Below are 25,752 nucleotides of genomic sequence, written 5' to 3'. Positions count from 1 at the left end.
CTGGATCGACCGACCTGACTGGACCTGGACCTGACTGGATCTGACTGACTGACTGACCGACCTGACCGATCTGACTGGATCTGACTGGATCTGGACTGACCTGGACTGGATCTGGACTGATCTGGACTGACCTGGACTGGACCTGACTGACCTGGACCGACCTGGACTGACCTGGACTGGATCTGGACCTGGATCTGGACTGACCTGACTGACCTGGACTGACTTGGACTGGATCTTGGACCTGACCTGGACTGGACCTGGACTGACCTGGACTGGACTCTGGACTGACCTGGACCTGGATCTGACTGACTGACCTGGACCGGATCTGACCTGGACTGGATCTGGACCGGATCTGGACTGACCTGGACTGATCGACCTGGACTGATCTGGACTGGACCTGGACTGGACCTGGACTGGATCTGGACTGGATCTGGACTGATCTGGACTGGATCTGGACTGGATCTGACCGATCTGGACTGACTGACCTGACTGACTCCTGGACTGGATCTGACTGGATCTGGACCGACTGGATCTGGACTGGATCTGACTGACTTGACCTGACTGATTGACTGACTGATCTTGGACTGGATCTGGACTGGATCTGACTGATCTGGACTGATCTGGACTGACCTGGACCTGACTCTGACTGACCTGACCGACTGACCTGGACTGACCTGGACTGGATCTGGACCGACCTGGACTGGACCTGGACCGACTGACTGGACTGACCTGGACTGACTGGATCTGACCTGGACTGACCTGACTGACCTGGACCGACCTGACTGGACCTGACCGACCTGACTGACCTGGACTGGACTCTGGACCTGGACCTGACTGACCTGGATCTGGACTGACCTGGACTGGATCTGGACTGGACCTGGACTGGATCTGGACTGACCTGACTGGATCTGGACTGACTCTGACTGACCTGGATCTGACTGGATCTGACCTGACCTGACTGGATCTGACTGGATCTGGACTGGATCTGACTGACTGGACTGACCTGGACTGGATCTGGACTGGATCTGGACTGGATCTGACTGACCTGACTGGATCTGGACTGACTCTGACTGACCTGGACTGACCTGGACTGGACCTGACTGACCTGGACTGGACCTGGACTGACTGGACTGGACCTGACTGATCTGGACTGACCTGGACTGATCTGACCTGGACTGGATCTGGACTGGATCTGGACTGATCTGGACTGGACCTGACCGATCTTGGACTGATCTGACTGGATCTGACCTGGATCTGGAATCTGGACTGGATCTTGGACCGACCTGGACTGGATCTGGACTGACCTGGACTGGATCTGACCGACCTGGACTGACCTGGATCTTGACTGGACTGATCTGGACTGACCTGGACTGGATCGGACTGACCTGGACTGACCTGGACTGACCTGGACTGGACCTGACTGACTGGACCGATCTGGACTGACCTGGACTGACCTGACCGACCTGACTGACCTGGACTGACCTGACCGATCTGGACTGACCTGGACTGGATCTGGATCGGATCTGGACTGACTGGACTGGACCTGGACTGGATTGACCGACCTGGACTGACTGGACTGGATTGGACCGACTGACCTGACTGACCTGGACCGAATTGGACCGACCTGGACTGGATCTGGACCGGACCTGGACTGACCTGACTGACCTGGACTGACCTGACCGACCTGACCGACTGGACCTGGACTGGATTGACCTGGACTGACTTGGACTGGACCTGGACTGACCTGGATCTGATCTGGACCGGACTTGACCTGACTGACCTGGACTGGATTCTGGACCTGGACTGGACTGGACTGATCTTGGACTGACCTGACCTGATCTGGACTGATCTGGATCTGACTTGACTGACCTGGACTTGGATCTGGACTGACCTGGATCGGATTGACTGACTGACCGATCTGGACTGGACCTGATCGACTGGACCTGACCTGACCGACTTGGACTGACCTGGACTGACCTCTGGATCTGATCTGACTGACCTGGGACTTGGACTGGACTGACTGGATCTGGACTGACCTGACTGGATCTGGACTGATTTGACCTGGACCTGGATCGACTCTGACTGGATTGGACCTGATCTGGATTGACTCTGGACTGACCTGACTGACCTGACCGACCTGACTGACTGACCTGGACTGACCTGGATCTGGATCGACCTGACTCCTGGACTGGACCTGGACTGGACTGGACTGACCTGGACTGACCGACTGGACCTGACCTGACCTGGACTGACTGGATCGACCTGACCGACCTGGACCGACTTGGACCGACCTCGACTGGGACTGGACTGACCGGACTCCTGACCGACTGGACCGACTGACTTGATCTGGACTGGACCTGGACTGGATCTGGACTGGATCTTGACTGACCTGGACTGGATCTGGACTGGATCTGGACTGGACCTGGACTGGATCTGGACTGACCTGACCGATCTGGACCTGGATCTGGACTGATCTGGACTGACCTGGACTGGATCTGACTGATCTGGACCGACTGGACTGGACCTGACTCGACTGGATCTGACTGACCTGGACTGGATCTGGACTGACTTGACCTGGACCTGACTGGACTGACCGACTGACTGATCTTGGACTGACCTGGACCTGACTGAATCCTGGACTGGATCTGACTGGACCTGGACCGATCTGGACCTGACCTGACTGGACCTGGACTGGATCTGACTGGATCCGGATCTGGACTGACCGACTGGACCTGGACTGACCTGACTGATCTGGACTGACCTGGACCTGGACCTGGACGATCTGGACTGACCTGGACTGACCTGACTGATCTGACTGATCTGGACTGGATCTGGACTGACCTGGACTGGATCTGGACTGACCTGACCTGATCTGGACTGACTGGACTGGATCTGGACTGGATCTGGACTGACTGACTGGATCTGGATCTGGATCTGGACCTGACCTGACTGACCGACTGACTGGACCGACTGATTGACCTGGATCTGACTGGATCTGACTGGACCTGACCGACCTGGACCGACTGACTGACCTGGACCGACCTGACCTGGACTTGACTGGACTGACTGATCGATTGGACTGACCGACCGACCTGACTGAGACTCGGACTGACCTGGACTGACTGACCTGATTGACCTGGACTGGATTTGACTGACCTGACCGACTGACTGGACTGACCTGGATTGACCTGACTGGATCTGGACCGACTGATCTGACCGGACTGACTGACTGACCGGATCTGACTGACCTGGACCGACTGGACGACTTGGACTGACCTGGACCTGGATCTGGACTGACCTGGATCTGACCTGACCGACTGACCTGACTGACTGGACTGGACTGGACTGACCTGACTGGACCGACCTGGACTGACTCTGACCTGGACTGACTGGACCGATGGACTGGATCGACTGACCTGGACTGACTCTGGACTGGATCTGACTGGACTGACCCTGAATCTTGACTGGACTGACTCCTTGACTGGACCGACTGGATCTTGAGGATCGACCTGACTGACTCGATCTGGATCTGGATCGATGACCTGGACTGACCTGGACTGGACTGGATCTGACTGGATCGATCTGACTGGACTGGACTGACCTGGGACTGGATCTGACCTGGACCTGACTGGACTGACTGGATCTGACTGGATCTGGACCGATCTGGACTGGACCTGACTGACTGGATCTGGACTGATCTGACTGGATCTGGACCGATCTGGACTGACCTGACCTGGACTGATCTGACTGGATCTGGATTGACTTGGACTGGATCTGGACTGATTTGGACTGGATCTGACTGATCTGATTGACTGGATTGACCTGATTGGATTTGGACTGACCTGGATTGATTTGGACTGGATTTGGACTGGATTTGGATCCGATTTGGTTTGGATTTGGATTGGTTTGATTGGATTTGGATTGACCTGGATTGGATTTGGATTGGTTTGGATTGGATTTGGATTTGGATTGGATTTGGATTGGATTTGGATTGGATTTGGATTGGATTTGGATTGGATTTGGATTGGATTTGGATTGGATTTGGGTTGGATTTGGATTGGATTTGGATTTGGATTGTATTTAGATTGATTTTGGGTTGGATATGAATTAGAGTTGGATTTGACTTGGATTGGATTTGAATTAGATTTGGATTGGACTTAGATTAGATTTTGATTGGATTTAGATTATGATGTAGGGACAGAAGTTATGATTATTTGCATATTGGACGAGCAATCGTTCTTCGACTCGATATAACTTTTGATGTGACGTTTTGTTTCATGGTTTCTTCTAGTTCATACTTTAACGCAATGAGTTTCTAAGTCTACGAGAAATTAGAACTTAGAGAACCAAAAAGCAAATACCTTTTTATTAAAAAATATGTTTTTTTTATTTCTATAAAAATTTTAAATTTGATGCGGAATTTAGCGGGACGCAATCCTAACGAATCGAGCCTAGATTCTACGCAATTGTTTTTAACTCCCAATTGTTGCAAAAAGCATTAATTGAAAATTTATTAAACAATAGATTTTTTTATTGGACAATAGAAAAATTGCATTTAAATATCTCATTTTTTTAAATAGTCAATACGTTTTACACACAGAGTCGCATTCATTTTCAACTTAGGTTGTTTTTGCGTTCTTACCGTTGGAAGTTCTCGAGATGTGGAGTTAACTGAAATGTTGCCAAACTCATCGCTGAAGATCCCGAACGTGTTCAGCGATGATGCAGTGTCGGCATGTGGCGATATCGGTGGCCCACTGTTGCCAGGGAGCGCACCGGAGTCCTGTTGGAACGACGTCCTGGGTGGCTCTGTTCGAAAAACGACAGAAGAGGGATGTTACTATGTCACCTATCTGAGACGGAATGTCCATTAGCTTACCCAGTGTCCTGAATACAATCGGTCTGCTTCGGTACTTTTTACCGTTCCAGACCGCGGCCACCGTCAGCTGGTACTGCGTATCGGGTGAAAGTCCTCCGAGTGTGACCGCCTCCCGGTTTCCGGCAACGACTACGACAACCCTGTAACTTAAAGTTAATCAATTATCTTGTTTGGTCAAACACTACGACGGCACACAGCAAGGGACTATGCGGACTAATATGTAAATGTATTCATTCATGACTGATTTGTATGCATATTCTCTGGGAGGCGACGAGCACTTAACAGTAGCACAAGCATGTTCCCTTTTCCATTCGTGAAATTTATCATAATGAATTCTGGGAAACACAATCGATTGAACAGAAAAGTAAGTCATAAATTTGTAGCTTTACATTATAAAACAGATCCGATGATATAAAACATGCACTCATGCAAATTAATGTACAATATTATTAACAGTGAGGTCACGCTGCGAATGATGTCTTACAGATCTCAGTTGAACAGCCAAATTGGAAGATTTTGCTAAATTAAACCATTATCGAGCGAATTCACATTCGCCTAAGAGGGAAGAAGCGACCAGAAATAGCAGCGACGCAATAACTTTTAATTCCATCCGAGGATAATAATAGAATCCAATAAAAACATTCAGCTAGCCACATATCTCACAAAGAGGACAACTGAAATGAATAAAATCGATAAGAGGTACACAGTTCACAACACAACCTCGAACAGGGAAAAATAAAACCGCCACAACAGCTTTGCTATTACTTATGGATGCGGATTCTTTATTTGTTCTCCTTCAAGCATTGTTGTGGCTCCTTGATTCAGCAGCGATATCGAAATTTCATTAAGGTTCAATACGACCTGGAAGAACCTACCGTTTCCGACCCATTGATGACGATGAAGCCTAACGATAATGGCAGATTCATATACACGAAACCATGTGCACAGTTGGTATTACGTTTACTATAATAGTAGTGAGTATGTGTATCCATATTGAGCTATCAGCTTGAATTGATCGTAACCTATTAAGTAATAATGTCCATCAGGTTGATTAATGGTTTGATTGGATTTTATCTAGCAATATCTACTGATTTGTACATTGTCCATGACTTTTAACCATTTTAATTAGGTCAATTATTAGCCGTTTGCTTTTAGAATATAATCGGCAAGTAGCATATTTTGTTACAGATCTTAAAGAATCAATTGATTAACTTTAAACACAATCGTTCGATATCGTTATCGAGAGCAGCACTAAGATTCTTATTGGGGTCTCCATTAGCCTTGCGGGCAAAGTCGTTGGATTGCCAATCCGGAGATGGCGATTTCGATTCTCGGTCCGGTCTAGGATGTTTTCGGGTTGGAAAACATTCTCGACACCCTGGGCATAGTGTATCCATTGTACTTGCCACACAATATACATACTCAACTCATGCAATGGCGGGCATAGAAAAGATTTCAATTATTAACTGAGGAAATGCTGATAGAAACCAAGTTGAAAAGCAGGCCAAGTTCAAGTTGGAATGTAGAGGCATTGAAGAAGAAGAAGAAGATGAAGAAGAAGAAGACTGAGATTTTCATTTTCATTTGGGAGCAGTCACGCGATATTTACATTTAACTCTCTCCCGCTCTCAATGAAAACATACACAAAGAAAGAAATTTCACCGCATTTTTAATCATTTTTATTTTAAGAAATCGCATCAAAGTATTGTAAACACGCTGTCTCGAAAATCAGGGACAATATAATCATTTTATCGACTAGTCATCGTTATTTGCACAGATCTGTATGAACTGTTTAGAAATTTAGATCTCAAAACCAATCAACATTCCCATCATGAGTGCTTGTAATGTGACAGTGTCCGGGAGCCCGCTACATTTTCAATTGGTCTCTAGAAAATGAAAATTCCTTCGTTTTTGCTTTCACACGACGGCCACGAAAACTAGCAGTACTGATTGAGGGAAAAATGACCCCTCTTCAAGAACTAGCTAGAATAAAAAAGAATGTACTTACTGAGTTTTGGGACACTCTTTGCTATTTTTTTGAGGATATATTGTTATATTTTTATTGAAACTATTAATTATATATCGAACTTGTGAAATATATAATTATCTTCAGAGTTGGACATTTGTACTTTTCAATCCTGAGCGAGGCCGGGAAATTATAACTACTTACTTATAAAGTAGATATATTTACATATATACTAAGTCTTTTCCTTGGCTTTTTTTTCTTAGCATGATACTACTCAATTAAGCCATTCAAAATTAGTGCAGAGGAACATTTGTAAATTGCATTGCATTGAACTGTTTCAAATAAATTTTCTTGAATCTAATTTAATTTGCATTGCAGACTAAATGGCTGGAACACCCAAGATTGGCCCATAACCCATAATAATCATCCCACATTACCATGATAAAACAATTCAAACCCGGACCCTTCCATTTCTTCCATGTTTTAATTGCTAAAGCCGCTGTTCTAATGACGCGACTGCCTTCGTGATTTCCATTTTTGACCTTTTTTCTCCATTTATCAAATCCCCAATGATAACAATTAATCATCATTATCATTTAGAGGCTGGCTCAGCTTAGCAGGCTAATTTATTTCCCCACTTTCAAGATTCTCGATGGGTAGCGATTGCTTGTTAAAGCTCCTCGAACAATTTGAGTGCTTGTAATAAATCTTAAGCAATATGAAATGGTATGCATAAGAATAAGAATTTTAACTTGAAAATAGAAAATGCAAAAAAAATAGGTGATATTTGATTTTACAACAGAATTGACCTTTCCTGTCGACATTTTTTTACGCTCGGTAAATTCTGAATTTAATTTACGGTCAGCTTTCCCAAGGAGCCCATATTTTTTAACGTCTCGGACTGTTTTCTCGGACTAAGTTGATAACTTTACTGGTAAGTAAGCGAATACAGTCAATTGGGTAGGGAACATGCATTGACAGGTTTTGATCACAGTGTTGCTATTGAATAGAACCTGTGGCTCAGCACGTTTGGGAAGGTGGGAGGAGTATGAACGAAAGCGCATCTCAATCGGCGCGGGATTGCGACCACGAAACTGCTAACTTTTAAGGGACTGTGAGTCTAAACTAAAAGTACACAAAGTGCTCGAATGATCCTTATTCGTAAGTGATCTTGGCAGTTTATCAGTGGCAGTTGTGACAACGAAACACTACCGAAATGTTTGGGTCCGCCTCTCGTATTCACGCATATCTGACATCTCCGTGGACTTGTCTAGTCTAACATTCCAAACGCTCCTATTAGGATACCACATCCTCCCTTTACAGAAAATGTTGACATGCCTTTCTTACTGTCATTTGCTAATTTGTATCTTATCGATCTTTTGTCTAGTTTGTATCTTATCTGATCTCCCATCCTAGCTATCGGCATCTGGACATGCTTTCACAATATTCGTATCTTGATTTGCTTCAATTTGCGCACATTTGAAACCACTTACCGGAGCCGCTTGTAGGTGACTACTCAAGGCTAAACCTTGTGGGGTTGATTGAGGACAGTGTTTGTACTGTTCATCCGTCGACTGCTGCCCGCAGTTTAATCGCAGTGACTCGTCGACTGCTGCGCGCAGCTGCGCAATCAGATTCCACTCCTTCGCCAAGAAACTTTGGCTCACCTCTCCTCGCTTCACCTGCTCTTCGCCATACTTTCGTTCGAAAACCTTCAGTCTGTTACGTCGTTTTCCTTCTGAGAATATTTCCCATTAGCTTGGTGAAGATCTTCAGGGTCGTGCCTTCGCAATGAGAGCGACCTCAGCATTTTTCGCATCAGCTTCGTCTTGTTGGCGGAGAAGCCAACTCCAAGTACTACTTTTCTCGCTCCAGCTTCTCGTTCATCGTCTTCTCGACGACCGATTTCTTTATTCGCAGCCTTTCTTCTTCAAGCTTTTCCCGTAAGCACCTTTCATCTTCCAATTTTTGGAGTTCCCGGGCAATCTTGGCTCGCCGAGCGCTTAAAGTACTGGAATCAACAGTCACAAAGCTACCAGGAGGCACCATCGGACTGTAGTTTTGTCCACACACGCACACGATAAATGAAACCAACTCTTGCAGCTTCCGCATTGGGCCAAGTACAGTTCAGCTTTGTTGGGACGCCTACACACCACACAATCGACATCATCTCCGTGCTCGAGATCAATATACGAAAGCTCAAAGTCACCCTGCTCCTCTGACTCTGGTACCACAGTCGTCACTTGAGTGCCACTACTAGGGCTGGATCCACCCGCATCCTGAGCTTCTCGGGTTTCGGACAGAGTATGCCGAACGAAAAATCTCCGCATCTTGGTAACGATTCTTTGAGAATGTTACGGGGTTGAACTTTTCGGAGCTCATTGAAGCAAATATGCACCTTTATTCCCGATGTGATTAGCTCAAAGCATCGGTCCCGTTACTAATGATTTATTTATTTTGCATTGGGATTCAACATCTCAACTGAAATCAATGTTTGGCAATGAGCTTACTAAACTCTACGTAAGCTGCATATAAGTATACAAAAAATATATTGGCTATGAGCTTTACTCAGCGCAATACATGGACTGGAATTGGACTTTTTCTGTCTCTCCCGCTTGGTAATGAGCTAAAACTCTACGCAAGCATTTTGTTTTTCTCGAAATTTTGCAGTGGCCATGAGCTTTACTCGGCGCAATGCTTCTACGTCTTCTTCTGTCCCTTCGACACAATGCATATACCGATTTGTTCCGATTTACTGCTTGGCAATGAGCTGGAACTCTACGCAAGCATTTATTTTTCCAAAATTTTGCTTTGGCCATGAGCTTCACTCGACGCAATGCATATATTGGCTTGACCCGTTATACTGCTTGGCAATGGGCTAAAACCCTACGCAAGCTAGATTTCTGTCTACATTGTATTGGCCATGAGCTTTACTCGACGCAATACGGTTCCTATTTTCTCCAACATTAACCATGGACTTCATCCGGTGTAATGTGAAATTTTGCACGCAACTAATTTTTGTTTACATTTCTGGCTATTCACACACTCTCGCGCATTCTGTCCACTTTCTTACCTTTATATTCATGCGCATTGCTTACGACTCTCATCGCGTTATCTTTCCGTGTCACACGTTTTGTGAAAACCTCATACTTTTGTCAACTCTCGAATCCAGGGTTCGGATTTCTCACTCACTCACGCGACAACTGATCACTCCACCATGCATTTTATCCGGATAAATTACAGTGCGATAAAGTCCGGCACAAGCGATGGTGCGAAAAATTGTTATCCTTCTTCCCATGTTTCGCGAAAATCAAATGCTGCTTACTTTGCCTCTCCCAGCTGATTGAATGTGACGATGCGCCACGATAAGCAGAAGGTTCAATACAGCAGTTTTTCCCCTTGCTTTCTATCAATTCATGTGGTGGTGTGGTTTTAGTGGGCGCTGTGAACATTTTAAAATTGTTTTGGGTTCGAATGCCGTTGCGGTCCTAAATTTTTGTAAATATGCTTGTAAAATTTATCTGGTGAGGCGAAGAGAAGAAAAATTTGTGGATTAAAATTAAATTATCCGGCGATCCGGCGCTCACGAATTTATCACCCCCCATTCAATCCGGATAAAAATGTTGTGTGAGAATACTTCCTCACAGGGGAACCATGAAAAATCACACTCCGCTTAATGGATTAATCGCAGGTTTTTATTCATATGAGTGAGAATTCCGGAGCCTGCTCGAATCCAACCTGCATTCCTTCTTAAAATATTGATACTTACAAGACATTCATCTTCATCTTCACAATTACACAATGAACATCATCATGGCAGGATCGCCAATGTGACATCCAGGCACTTACACTTATATCAAACAACGAAACACTACCGAAATGTTTGGGTCCGCCTCTCGTATTCACGCATATCTGACATCTCCGTGGACTTGTCTAGCCTAACATTCCAAACGCTCCTATTAGGATACCACAGTTATGGGTCAAGCACAATGGATACGTTTGCGTGCGTTTAGACAGTTTTCTCAATGGGAAAACTGTCAAAACGTACGCAAACGTATCGATTCTTCGTGGCTCTTCAGATGGTGGTTCTCGTCCTCGGAAAAGAATGCGGTGACGTTCAGCTTGGACCCTTTGTGCATCGCCGGACAATACAGTATTCAACAAAGACGTATAACTGAGATCTTCGTCTCGATGTTTGCTCTGAACACACCATCTATTATAAAAACTCTGGTGTTGATATGGGAAGCTGCAACTGATTTCTCCACTATTCCATTCCTTAATGGCTGCTCATCGACTTTATAACCAGAAGAACGGTATTATCGGATACATAATAAAAACTATTTGATCGTACAGACCTCCTGGCGAACCTCAAATACTTGGAATGATCCTCTCTATGACAATCAATAGCAGTATTGGCTTGCATTCCACAGAAATCTAAATGGTCTAGCATAAGTTTCTAATCTACGTTTGGTAGCATTTGCCAATGCTCCAGTAAGTTTAGATCTGCACAGCTTCTGTGATGCACTGATCCAAGCCGACAGTGCTTCTCTGTATATTGTAACGGTCTCCAATGACGGTAACATCTCTGTACATCTTCTGCCTGACTTCCAAAGTGGTCCCACTCGGAGACTCGATTACACTCCTAATTTGACCAGAATCTCAATAGCTTGTTAAACTTTTACAGAGATTCGCACAGCCGCGCTCCAGCAAACATGTTTTTTTGTTGATATTTCTGTCAAAGTTGCTGAAAATCAGTAAATAATGTGCCGAAACTCAGCTTTTTATTTTGTAAATTTTGGTACAGGGATAAGTTCTTCACTTGTCTAGTGAAGACAAGGCCAGATGGGCACTTGGAGAAAAGGAAGAGGCTTGAAATGGAGCCACCCTCAGGTTCATACTAGAGAACTTCCAGAAGCAAGGTTTATTGTATTATGATAACAATTTGAAATTGAATAGGACCAGGGATCCGAAAGAAGGTAGGTCCTATTTAGGGGGTAGGTCCTAAAACTTCTGTAAAATACCAGGAGAAGCCAGTTCCCTTCCGGTGCGGTGGTGGGACTTACACGCGGATAAGGGTGCCCGGGAGGTCCAGGATGGCAACTTAATTTTCTGATATAGCCTTCCGTCTTTTAGATTGCAGACGAGGGCTGCTAGGCTGGTGATATCATCCGCCAAAGCGAGTCGGATCTTCTTCTTCATTGGCATTACATTCCCCACTGGGACATTACCGCCTCGCAGCTTAGTGTTCATTAAGCACTACCACGGTTATTAACTGCGAGGTTTCTAAGCCAAGGTATCATTTATGCATTCGTATATCATGAGGCTAATACGATGATACTTCTATGCCCATGGAAGTCGAGACAATTTCCAATTTCCAAAATTAGAACTTTAACATTCACCCATGGAGCAAACTGGGGACGCTGAAACACCTGATCCTGGGAGAATACTGGAACGAAGGACTCAGGGACAGGGGGAGCAAGGTGGATAATGGGAGAAGGAAGATTTTTGGGATGGATGGGATAAGGAGCTCTGACTCTAAGGAAGAGGATCAGTATTGTTCGGGATAAGGAAGTAACATAACGTAACTTATATTAAAAAAGTTCCTCGTAGTTGGTCAAAGTGATATTCGGGTTTTGGCAAGTGGACATTTCAAAAAAAAGTTAAGCGCGTAGATTTTCGGAGGAAAATTTCTCAAAAAGTGCCGAGTAAAACTTTTAGTGCTCGATGTACGAGGTCCGGTCTGCCACACGTCATAATAGTGCAGAACCGCGGTTTCTACGTGTAAGCTCAACGGGACGCTCCGGTACACGCCACGTCGCTTCCCCCCGTCGTGTGCACCCGATTTTTCAACATCCCGACAAAACCGATTCCGTAGTCTACCGCAAACGGCTGCTGGGATTTCGCTCTCGACCAAATTGAACAAGGTGCATACACCCCTCGCGGCGGTACACATCTCTTCAGTGGATACCTACCTAAGAACGCATGCAAACACGGCTGTTAAACAAGCAAAATTTAAAAACAAATTTTAACTCACCACGCATAATAGAGGAGACAAGTGTGTGACAAGTTTTGTGGGGGAGAAAACTAAAAAAGAAACAGGGATGCCAAATTTGAAAAAAAGTAATTGATTGTTTTTCAATAGCTCCAGGTGAAGAAAATACAGGTATTTTGAGAAAAGAGACTCAGAAAAATAAAAGGAATCATTCGAGCGAATGATATTTTTTCCACGGAAAACCCTATTTTAACTAGATATTTAAGTAAGGGCAGCGCCGGCTTTGATAAGTATGCCAAATTATTAGTGGTAAAATCCCGGGGAATTATTGTTTTATTTCTTGCTCCCGGAAAAATTGGAAGTCCTATTCCTTAAAGCTGAATGAATCAAAACTCATGATAATAGCTGTTACCAACCCTGTTAGTAGTACAGTAGACGTCGATAACTGAAAGTCATTTAACTGCAATGCTTATTAACTGTAATTCGATAGTTGCAACAGTAGAAGCATAAGTACTAGAGCGCTAGTGGCGCTGTAGTCATTAAAAGTATTTTGCTAAAAGCCTAACTTGTCGGTTTGTTATGCATAATGTTGTAGTGCATGTTTCTAGGAGAGATCGACTATGATGGTGATATTTGAGGTTATGGCTTTCAGTCTTCTTATGCTCAAAAACGGGTTTTACGTTTTTATCCGACGTTTCGGTTACATATATTGTACCTTTATCAAGGAGTTAACTAAGTCCCGTTTTATTGTTACATTGTCTTAGCATAGAACGTTTTGTCACAACTTTATGTTGGGGGCGATTTAACATAAAGTTGTGACAAAACGTTCTATGCTAAGACAATGTAACAATAAAACGGGACTTAGTTAACTCCTTGATAAAGGTACACTATATGTAACCGAAACGTCGGATAAAAACGTAAAACCCGTTTTTGAGCATAAGAAGACTGAAAGCCATAACCTCAAATGTTGTAGTGCATGTTTTGTTTCATTACCAACATTGGTTTGACACTTGTAGAACCGGTACTTTGGCTGCCAGATCAAAGTGAACAAGATGTTAGTCACGCGAACACGAACGACAATAAGAGCTGAGCAGAATGGAGGCATTTGCGTGCGTTTTGACAATTTTACCTACCATGGGAAAACTGTCAAAACGTACGCCATTCGTCCGCCAACGTCCATTCTGCTCAGCTCTCTAGCAATCTAATACTTATGCATCTACTGTTGCAACAGTTTGCAGTTATCAGACCGTTAAACTTTAAACTAATGTCAAACTCAATGACAGCTGCACATTTAGATGCACTTTTATTGCATCTGACGTCGATTGACAACCGTTTAAAGTCTAGACCGCGTTGCAGTTATCAAGCCGCACATTTTTAACTGAGAAGGCCTTTTTTACAATTTAAAGTATTCATTGATTTCTGTTGTGTGTTAAAAATAGTTTATTATCAAATTGTTGAATAAAATTAAAATCTGGTAAAATAAAATAAATAATCAGTAAGTTATAAACTAGTACTTAATTAATTAAATAGAGCGTACAAGTGATTAACCCTGCACAGAAAAAAATAATATTGTGCTACGGAAAATATCGTACTGTCTATATGAAAAGTGTTGAATTTTCTTTAAAATAAAAGTAAAATAATTTAAAATGATAGTTATAACTCCAATTTAAGAGTGTTTTCAAATATCTTTGGGTGTAGATTTAAAAGTTCCTCCTTTTATATCGAAAATTGTTAAACTGTCAAACCATCCAGCTTCTCGAGGTCTTTTGACAGCAGACAGTTATCAGTTTTGTTTTTACTCTTCCCCTTTTCACGCAAGAATTTGTTTGTTTTTATTCGCGAAAATCAAACCGCCACGGGTAAAAACATCTTCCGAAAAAAAGTTTTGTCTTATTCCTTTTGGTATGGCTGCTCGTCATAAAGGTAAGAAAATTATTCGGAATATCAAAGTGCTGACTGCTGATTAGGGTGGCTCAAATTAGTATGGGAAAAACTTTGTTCAATTTTTTTGATGGGCCGCCCTCTTATTCGGTTCTATTTGATGCCCTGATGCTCTGGACAAAATTTCAGCCAAGTCGGTCAATGTTTGGGCGGTGCTAAACTCGTTGGAAGTTTATATGGAAAAATGTATGCAGAAACATCCAAAAACAGTAAATTGCAGCTGGACTACACAACTTACGATGAAAAACTATGATACTCATTCAGATCTTGGATAATTTAATACAGAATGTTATGCAGAAAACCGCGAGAAGATTTGAGTTTGCCCGGCTAAGTTATTAGCATTTCTCTGCAGTGGGGTTTGAGCAAATTTCGTTTCTTTTACCTTTGAAAAGAAATAAATTCACCCCTACAACACTCCAGTAAAATGCTAATATCTTTGCGTAATAAACTCTAATCTTCTCGCGGTTTTCAGCATAACATTCTGTATTTTATTTTACAAGAACTGAATGAGTATCATGGTTCTTGATCGTAAATTGTGCCGTCCAACTGCAAATCACAGTTTTTGGATGTTTCTGCATACATTTTTCCATATAAACTTCTAACGAGTTTAGCACTGCCCAAACGTTGACCGATTTGGCTGAAATTTTGTCCAAAGCATCAGGGCATCAAATAGAATCGAATAAGAGGGCGGCCCATCAAAAAATTTGAAAAAGTGTTTTTTGAGCCACCCTACTGCTGATAGACTAATTGCATTTGCTTACTTTCAGGAAAAAGTTGTAAACCGTTTGCTTCAACATTGACCGCTACTGGATAGGCCTGCCGTTTGCTGTGCGATTATTTTGACTGGAGAAAAGTCAAGTGAGTATTTATTAATAACCAGCATTCATAATTATTAATGATTTGTTAATATGTTCATTTCTCAGACTGCTTTGGATGCTAACTACCATGAGTGATTTTATGCTGATTGTCGATGGAAATGGACAATGATGGAAGACGTCCTTACAGTCTCACAAAACTTTCTGAAAATGCCCGTTTTACGTTCAACGCCAGCTGCATTCGAAGAGGGCACAACATGTCGAAGAGGGCACAGCAACAAGCGATACCCTTAAAGCCCGCAAACTACGTTTTCTATGTTAAGAATAAATAGTTGTAAATGGAGAGCAACTTTTACATAATCCAAGTTTAAATAAATAAGCCATGGGTTCGGACTTACTGCGACTTTTGAGAGTTTATACTTGGGATAAACATTCATTTATACCGAAATAATCAACTTTTATTTTTATCTGTGCAACATTTTTTGATTTGACAGTCCTACAATGTTGTTTTGAATTTTTAAACTTTTAATTTCAGAGTGAACCGCAGCTTTTAAACCATGGGTGTTGTAAAAGTTGGCGCACTTTTATATTAAACATACACGACTCACTACGAAAAAGAACCAACGAAACTTTTTATTTTAACCAACGGTTTTCTTGATTTTATTAATGATTTTTCTTTCTGTGTGTGAAAGTGACCCCAACGTGGTATCCTGTAGTGCAGACCCTCCCTTCATCAGCGGAATAGGCTTAACACAACAGGCCCCCGTGTTTCGCCACCAGGAAGTAGCTTACAATGCAGCATTATAAGCCATATGACTTGATTAAAGTGAAAATTTAGTGTTGCCTGCGAACCGTAAATCTTTTTGCTATGATTTTTTTTATGCGGAGTGACTTAAAGGGAAACCGCTACATAAATTTGTATTTTTAGAATTATGGTTGTGGTTTTTCTCTGTGTTCCACTACCACATTTTTTCGAAGGACGAAAAGAGACATACGACACACCACCGACACATTCAGAAAGCTCTCTTCATCGCCCAACTTTTCATGAGCCTTACGGTAAATCCGAATCTAGGTACTCTTATCTATACCTAATAGATCTAATCTTCGTCCAAGTACTTACTTGTATAGCTTATTTTTATTGCAAGAAAAGCATTTGAGACAAAGTTGATTATAGCAGGGATCACTTAATAAAAGTTTATTGTATTGCCGATTTCCAATTTGCAGAGTTATGTGTAGATTGTGCTTTCCCCGATTATTTTTCACACACTCACTCTCATTTCGGTTTGATCAATTTTTGTTACTGAAATCTACCTAATTATAACTCATAACTCGTTAATAACATGTAAGCGTGTACACATAATCGATTCCCGCCATGTTTTGACATCTATTTGTTTTCAGATTGAGCACTCACACACAAATAATATACACGGAAAATCAAATTTGTTTGAGTGTATTGAGTGTGAGAAAACAAATCTCGCAATACTCTTGTAAAGTGCAAAAAGCGCAATAAATTGCGGAAAACGATATGTGTATTAACGCATTTGCCCAAAAGTACACGCGGCGCTCCCCAAAGGAAACGACGTACCGCGCTTTTTTGTGCCTGTATACTCGATTCTTATGGGGAGATAACATTGCGGCGTTTCCTAGGGTGCGGTTGTTCCTTTCGGATGGGAAACGCCGCGTGGAATCTTGTGCAAATGCGCTTTTGGAAACATTACAACAGCCGCGCGGTGTATCGTATTGACAGCACCCTACAATATTAAATCTACGTTAAATCTCGGAGGCTCATCTTCCGGTGTAGTTTTTGAAATATTTCACAAACCACTGATGTTCCATCCATATGAGGGCTGATACCCTTATATATATGTGTTGCTCTAATCATGTTCGACTATCATTCAAGATCTCCCGTTACGTTGGGATATGGATACTCTGAAGTAGTGCGTAACGGTGTAAATCCGGTCATATCGCCAGGCTCGGTTAAACACTGAAACTGACAATATGACGTCCCTAACCCCGAATCCCAAGGTGTCAGGTGACCCGTACCGAGGGGATGAATAGCCTGGGGGGTGAAACAATTAGCCAGGCAGTTAACGGAGCCTGTAATGCTTTTCGTGGTGCATTACGGAGAAAGATCTACCACACTGTACTCTAGTTCTTACTATTCTTGTTAATACTTATGAGTGATGGTCGGAAGAGTATGGAACGACTATAATCTGCTTTTAGATGACCCACCTTTTGCCACTTTTGGATGGAGTCAATGGAGTAAATTATAAAAACGTAACTCAATCTTAGGCTGGTTTTAAAGCCGATGACATGAATTTCAAAGCTCCAGAGCGCTGATTAATTAGGAAAGAAGCGGATACGAATTTGGTGGATCTGCTGAACCCTCTGACTGATTAGAGCTCTGTGTAAAGGTGAGATTCAGAAATGCCAAACGCAATGAAATCAGATTTCTGTACAAAAACGAATCCGGAACTCATAAGAAGACGCAAAAATATGTTTGAACTGCAGTACCGATGCATGGTCAAAATCAGTATTATCCCACTTATTGTTGAGCCGAAACTGATTGAGGGGCGCGCCTTTGAGAGTTGGTATAAGCCGTTTCTGGAAGGGTATATATATAGCGGTACCTCAATCTAAAGAGGCCTTACATTAAGCTTGAGAAAATATCTGAATAAAAACGACTACTTCATTTCTTCTCAATAGAAATGGAGCAGAAAAACATGCACTAAACAAATGACACGGGTATACTACAAAAGTTCAATGAAATGGACGCAGTGGTTCATCCCGAACAAAAAAAAATCATTCAAGATGATGACATGGCGTCAAATCAATTGGACATTACCTAAAGCCTGTCAACGTTAAATTTCGGACACATAAATAATGTCCACGTGATTTGTCGCCATTTCATCTGTTTTGATGAGAGCTGAAACATGCTTAAAGTATCACATAAAGTGTAAAGATTCATCTGTTTTAAAAATGAATCGTGTCAGTGGTTTGTGAAATTTTTTGAAATTCATTTTGGAAGAAGATGGGTGTCCGAGATTTAACGTGGACAGGCTTTAGGCACCTTTAAGTGTCCAAGTTATGGTAGACTTTATGTGCTGCGTTGAGCATGTTAACACACATCCTAATTGTAGTTTCCAAAATATGATAGACTTAAAACAAAGGAAAAAATATCCTATAAAAAGGCAGATGTGCGACTAATGGTCAAGACTTGACCTAGGATGCTTGACGCTACATTTTTTTATTATATAAAATATGAACGCAAAATTTGTGAGATTTGCGTTCGAGCTTGCTGTATCATTCTATATATTTGAAAATATTCTTTTCAAAATTGACTTACACTCAAGTATTTCACTCACAAGAAAACGTGCGATGTTGATGAAATGTGAATAATATCGTCCAATGAAAAGCTGGCTCCATATGTATACTTATGCAAAGCAACATACAACAACCGTTCGTTGGGAGCTTCCAAAATAATAAGCATCAAAATGAATATTAATCCCAATGTACGCGGTGTACATGATATGACGATGTCAATTTTGATTACCGAGGATTATAACCCACCCGAGAGAGCAAATAACTTATGAATAATTAATCGCAATATGACAGTTCACAGAAACTCATTTGAACACTTTTTCGCTTCATAATGCTAGCTTAGCATAATATTATATCAATGATGGAATATTTTATACCTACGTTTAGATTGGACAGCAATCCATTGGTCAGTGCTTTAAAGTACGACGATTCGTCAATAGATTTCCATACCAAACAAACACCGTTCAGCATTTGGATAATATCCTCCATGGAAATCCATCTACAGGTATACCTCGATTATATGGACTTTTTCGATGCAAAAAAGTCCATATAATCGAAGCAATTTTTTTTTCTCGAAATTTGTGTTACACGATGAAATAAGTCTTAAAAGTTGAAAGAAAATATCCATATATTGCCTTACAGTCTAATCCGCATGTTTGGGCTCATTTTATGATAACTCAGTAGATTATGATGAAGGTATATGTTAGATTCAAAAACTGGCTTTATATAGAAGGACTGACACTGACAACCGATGTAAAGTTTTGTCCTATTGTCTCCTTATGAAAATTGGCCGGATCGGACTATGGGCTCAGAAGATATGGCAAAAATGCATTTGTTTATGCAAAAATCGCGTAGAAACAGTCTCACTTTTCAGACACTTAACTTTAAAAGATCTCCTTGCAACAAGTTGCGTCTGATTGATATTCTTAAAAAGAATTTAAATCAATGTAAATAAGGTGCTCTATCCACGTATCAGTGTCATTTTTACAAGAACCAATTGACATTTCCCGCCAAAAAATGTATCTCGTTTTATTGTCTCAGTCAATTCTTTGACTTATTGAAGTTCAACTTTTTCACAGAATTCATATTTTAGAATAAAAAAAATCGGAAAAGTGCTGCACGTTTGAAGAATTGGAATTGGCCTTATTTTAATTCAAAATCGGGCGAATGTTAGGTCAACCTTGGAAACTAGCACTATTCGTCAAAAAGTATGGCGTCAAAAAGTATGGGTTCTTTGGGAAAGTTGTCCACAAAAAATTGAAGAATCGATTGAGCGGATAAAAATTGTAGACGGGAAAGGTCAATTGCACAATGCACCTACACCTGCTTAGTGGAATATTAAAGGATAAATTGTTATGGCTATTTTGGACTATGTTCGTATATTAAAGCAGGGCTGTATTTTGCAACGGGTTTTAAAATTCAAAACGACGCACAGTGGCACAGAGATTGCATTCAAAATTTCACCACCGCGCGCTGTTGTATTTTGTACAACACTAACGAAAAACACATCGCTCACATTACACAGCATGAACGAGTTTGCATGAGCGTTTCAGGATCACGCTTTGCTGAACGGTTTAGCAGCAATTGATTTAAGAACTGCTAACAAGAACATTCTAAAGATATTCAATTTCTTTTCCTACCGTTGAGCGTCAGTATAATCCTTATGCCTTGTGCTGAACAAATGTGAATACCAGGATATTCGACAACATTTATTTAAACATATAGACTGCTCGAAGAGTTTTCAGTTTTTTACATTCAAATAATTATCAAGTTCGTCCAGAAGAAATAATGCCAAATTTGAAAACCATTTGGAACTTTATGTATCACATATTGAAATAAACTCTTCCAGTTTCGTGGATATACCTAAAAAATCAGTCTCAGTGGGTCCGGTTTGCTAAATGTTAATGCATCATACGTCCTTCTATACTTAATTCCATGCACCAAAAGCAGAAAAAGGTTGGAGGCAAAGATCTAACAGATGAATATGACAATCTCATCTTATCACTTGCTCCGCATACTGTCAGTCTGACAATTCACTTCACGTTTTCGTAATGCAGAGATCACCAAAAATACGCATTATTTTTCACCACCTATTTGTAAGGACGTGGCCGTGGCTGTTGCAGATTGAAGAATTGTATATTTATCATTATATACAACTAGCTTTATGTACCCGGCCTTGCTCGGAATTGCCAGTTTGATTCGCAGTTTTTTTTTCACAATCGGAAAATGAATAAACCAATTGGTCAACAGGATAATTGCGTTATCTTATCGATACTTCATCATTTGATCAAAAGAAGGCAGATTTCATTTGAAAACATTGACTGATTTTGGAAAAGGAGCGAACCCATAATCGCCATATTCCGGGCAAACGTCTATTTCTAAAGAAGGACAAACATCCACCGATGCCTTATTCCGAGCAAACGTCTATTTTTAAAGAAGGGATCACATTCACCATCCAGAAGGAAACACATTAATCATTGCTTTTACGTTGGGCAAACCATGATTTCGATAAATGGTTGAATTGATCGATAACTAAACAATACAATAATGGGTTCAGAAGTTAGGCTGGAGCACACACACAAACATACAAACATTGAGTTTTATATATCTCGGCAACTTATTCAAAACGACGTATGTGATTTTGTAAACAAAGATGCATACGTCGATTTGTCAAATATGATGACACTCCCACGCAAACCAATACAACGAACATGTAGCCGAAACCTCCCCTACCTGTATGTGGCGATAGTTTGCGTGGGAGTGCTATCAGATTGCAGAAATCAACGTTTAAATTTTTGTTTACAAAATCACATACGTCACATACGTTGAATAAGTATCCGAGATATATAGATAGCTAATAGCTATATGTATCCGGCTTTGCTAGGGACTGAAAAGTAAATTATAGAATTAAAATGTCCAATGCTGTAGCACGAAACCCACAGAGGTAGATCTACCGCTCATAGAATTGAACCTTTGTATCAATATATTTTTATATCTTTGTTTGGCCCTACCTTTTCAATAAACATCTTCCAAAAATAGAGAATAAGTGTACCAAATCTGGTTGGAATTAACCTGGGAGTTACACTGAATTGCTCATTTTTAAAGACAACCCTTCCCCATAACTTTCCTTTTCCAAAATGACCCTCCCACCTTCTTTGTTATCTTCTCCTTAGAATAGAAAATGTGTGCACCAAATTTGGCTGAAATTGGTCCTGGGAGTTGGGTGTTACACTGAATTGCTCTTTTCTAAAGACAACCCTTCCCCTTACCCTCCCCTTTTCCCAATGATCATCCCACCCCTTTGTTATTTTCTCCTTAGGATAGAGAATGTGTGTACCAAATTTGGATGAAAGCGGTCCAGGGTTCAAAAGAAACACTGAATTGCCTGTTTTCTGAACAATACCCTCCCCAGACCCCTCCCTCTTTCCCAAATTACACTTCCATGTGATCGACTTCTCTTAGTGAATATGTGTACAATATTTGGTTGATATGGGTACTGGAAGTTGGGAGTAACACTGAATTGCTCGTTTTATAAAGACAACCCTCCCCCATACCCTCCCTCTTTTTACAATGACCGCCCCCCCCCCATTTGTTATCTTTTCTTTAGGGTAGAGAATGTGTGTATCAAATTTGGTTGAAATCGGTGCAGGGTTCAGAATTTACTCTAAATTACCCGTTTTCTGAACAATACCCTCCTCCAGACCCTCCCCTTTCCCAAAATCTCTCATATGATTGTTTCCTTATAGTGAATATGTGTACAAAATTTGGTTGAAATCGGTCCTGGGAGATGAAAGTTACACATAATTGTTCGTTTTCTAAACAAAACCCTCCCCTTTCCTAAATGACCCTCCCACCCCTTTGTTAACTTCCCCTGAGGATAGAGAACGTGTGTACCAAATTTGGGTGGATTCGGCCAAGTGGTTCAGAAGTAGTTAGCGAACATACATACATAGATTGGTTTTTATATATATAGAAGATAGAAGATAGATAGATAGATAGATGAAATTTTCCAACGCGAAAATGGTAAATCAATCAAGTCAATCGAGCATATGACTCAGAGTGCATCTCCATATATAACATCACAACATGCCTTACGGGCCTTTATTTGCCACAATGTACCATAATAAATATAGAATCAATGTAAAATATGACTTACAATATTCAACATCTTTTTAAAACCCCAAAACCCAAAAAAAAATTGAGTGAAAAATAAATTTCCATATAATCGAGGTAGAAAGTCCATATAATCGAAGTCCATATAATCGAGGGTCCATATAATCGAGGTAAACCTGTATCAGCTTTGACATTTCCTGTTCGCCTGGCAGAAATCATTAAGCACTAGTACAAATCGGAGATCTTTATTTACCGTGCAAATTTATATTTGACCGCCTAAAAGCTGTACATATGTAAAGTTGCATTTGCCATAATACATAAATTTCAAAGCGATTCCTTCGAAACACAAACATGGGTCCCATCATTTGGGACCTTTATCTTAGTCCTGAGAATGAACAATTGATTTAATTGTTTCGCATATACATATTTGAATCAAATATCATACGTGTGCATGTACTTTCTCATATTTTAGAAACATTTAACTTTCATAAATTTCATTCAATTTTTGAAAAAACATTTAGCTCAAATATGTATATTTTTCTTGCTGAACTGTTACGATTGATTTGCAAATCCTTTTAAACAAGATGATGCTTATTGTGGAGCTACGCATTGGAGTAAATATAAGGGACGATAGGTGGGTTTAAGCACATTCAAATCATCGAACCCTCATTCACGAAAAGACTCGCTTGCGATACTGCAGGAAAGCATCATTCTTGAGTTTCGCTACTTGAACGAAATTGGTTTGTTTCATTATTTTGATGGAACTTCCATCACTATCCAGCTATTCGATAGAGTTGTTGTGTCATCAACCGACACACGGCGGAAACTGCGTCACAAACATGCTGAAAGTACGCGAGTTCCACACAAATGCATTAAATTACAAACGATACAACACCCATCGGAATGGGTTACTACTAATTACGTCGCATTCCGCGCTTAATTCTATTCATGCTATAGATGGTCAATCGCCCGGCATCGACGAACAGTCGCCCATGTTGTGGCCACTTATTATAAAAAAAAAGATTCCGCTTTGCAGCATCAGGTTATCTCGCTTTAGTTAGAAGCTCGAGGTAAATGGTGGACATCACATTTCGCTTTATGGGTCAGGATACAGTCCTGCGATGCGGAGGCCACCACCGACCGGTCGGTGTGAGGTCATGCTCGAGACTTGAGAGCAGTTGAGGTGGGAGTCAATCCCAGTTGGGCGGACTTGGCGTGGCATGGATTGGTTGGATAACGTGAAGTGTGGGTATTTGTGCAGCACATTTCAGTAACGGTTCCACCCCAGGGGAAATCATGAACAGAAGCGGTTTGGATTTTTATTCTCTAGCTCAGCTCATAATCGTAGACAATGGCGAATCGGTAAAGGATTTGGAAAAAAAGTGAAACGGGGTCAATTCATCTAATATTGCTGTCAAGTAAACGGGAATTGGAGGATTTTTTTATGTCAGCAATTATTTTGACATGAGCCATTCTTGAGTTGAAGCTTAAAGCAACTGAATGAACCTAAATTGTGGGAATGAGTAAGAGAACTCCGGACATTTAGCCATCTAACAAAACATTTTTTTTTATTTTCAATTAGGGTTCCCAAGCAACAACTTCAATGTGACCGCATTCGGCCACAATTAAGTTGCAGTAACCAAATTGCAATTATGGCACACGTGGATCGGCTTTTATTGAATTTTAGAGTTTTTGTACAATTGCTACTACAGACAGACTGATAGGGTGAACATGCTAATAGCTATAGCTTGTACCTCTACAGCAAAAGTTTAGGATATTGCCGCATCACAGCACATAAGTTCACTGGAAAGTATTTCAGATATAAATCCAGAAATTCGTTTGGAAATTCCTTAAGACATTTCTCAGAAAATTCGAAAAAGAAATTCGAAAAACTAGTTTAGAATTTCCCTATGAATTCCTTCAGAATTTCCTCCAAGAATTCCCTTAAAAATTTATTTGGGTATTGCTTCGGAAATTCTTTCCAAAATTTCTCCAAAAGTTCCTTCAGGAATTTCCTTGGAAATTACTTTAGGGATTGCTTCGGAAATTCCTTTACGGAGTCTTTTGGGAATTTCTTCGGAAATTCATTCGAAAACTTTTTTAGGAATTCCTTTGGAAATTCCTTTAAGAGCTTGATTAAAAAAAGGTTTCCGTCAAAAACAGAAAATAAGTGTTATTGAAATATGTGCAGAATATTCAAGGACGAAAGAAGAAAGAAAAAATCAACCAGAATACAGAAAGTCATGTATGAGGAGCAGCAACATCTGTAACACCTGTCGACGTATAAGAGGACCTAATGCCATGTACATACTACTTCCGGAGTTTGGTATCAATTTGATAATTTCTATTATCAGTAATTTGGTGACCATTATTATTATTTATTCAGACTAAGGCCGAAGTGGCCTGTGCGGTATATAAGAGTCTTCTTCATTCGGCTCGGTCCATGGCTACACGTCGCCAACCACGCAGTCTACGGAGGGTCCGCAAGTCATCTTCCACCTGATCGATCCACCTTGCCCGCTGCGCACCTCGCCTTCTTGTGCCCGTCGGATCGTTGTCGAGAACCATTTTCACCGGGTTACTGTCCGACATTCTGGCTACGTGCCCGGCCCATCGCAGTCGTCCGATTTTCGCGGTGTGAACGATGGATGGTTCTCCCAACAGCTGATGCAATTCGTGGTTCATTCGCCTCCTCCACGTACCGTCCGCCATCTGCACCCCACCA

General features: G+C 41.5%; 1 protein-coding gene and 1 long non-coding RNA gene across 2 annotated transcripts in view; one reads left to right on the top strand and one right to left on the bottom strand.

The window, feature by feature from the left end:
• The window catches only part of LOC134211226 (uncharacterized), a 419,224-nt gene that overhangs the window by 143,817 nt on the left and 249,655 nt on the right, over window positions 1-25,752 (bottom strand). The window contains 2 exon segments of the mRNA XM_062687921.1: window positions 4,643-4,809; window positions 4,880-5,019. Coding sequence (XP_062543905.1) covers window positions 4,643-4,809; window positions 4,880-5,019 — 307 coding nt within the window.
• LOC134211227 (uncharacterized) lies at window positions 14,625-16,003 on the top strand. The gene is made up of 3 exons (XR_009978985.1): window positions 14,625-14,760; window positions 15,546-15,636; window positions 15,702-16,003. It is a non-coding gene; the product is annotated as an uncharacterized LOC134211227 (long non-coding RNA).

This window comes from Armigeres subalbatus, chromosome 2, assembly GCF_024139115.2.
Source record: "Armigeres subalbatus isolate Guangzhou_Male chromosome 2, GZ_Asu_2, whole genome shotgun sequence".
NCBI classification, from domain to species: domain Eukaryota; kingdom Metazoa; phylum Arthropoda; class Insecta; order Diptera; family Culicidae; genus Armigeres; species Armigeres subalbatus.
This window is presented reverse-complemented; position numbering and strand designations above follow the sequence as displayed.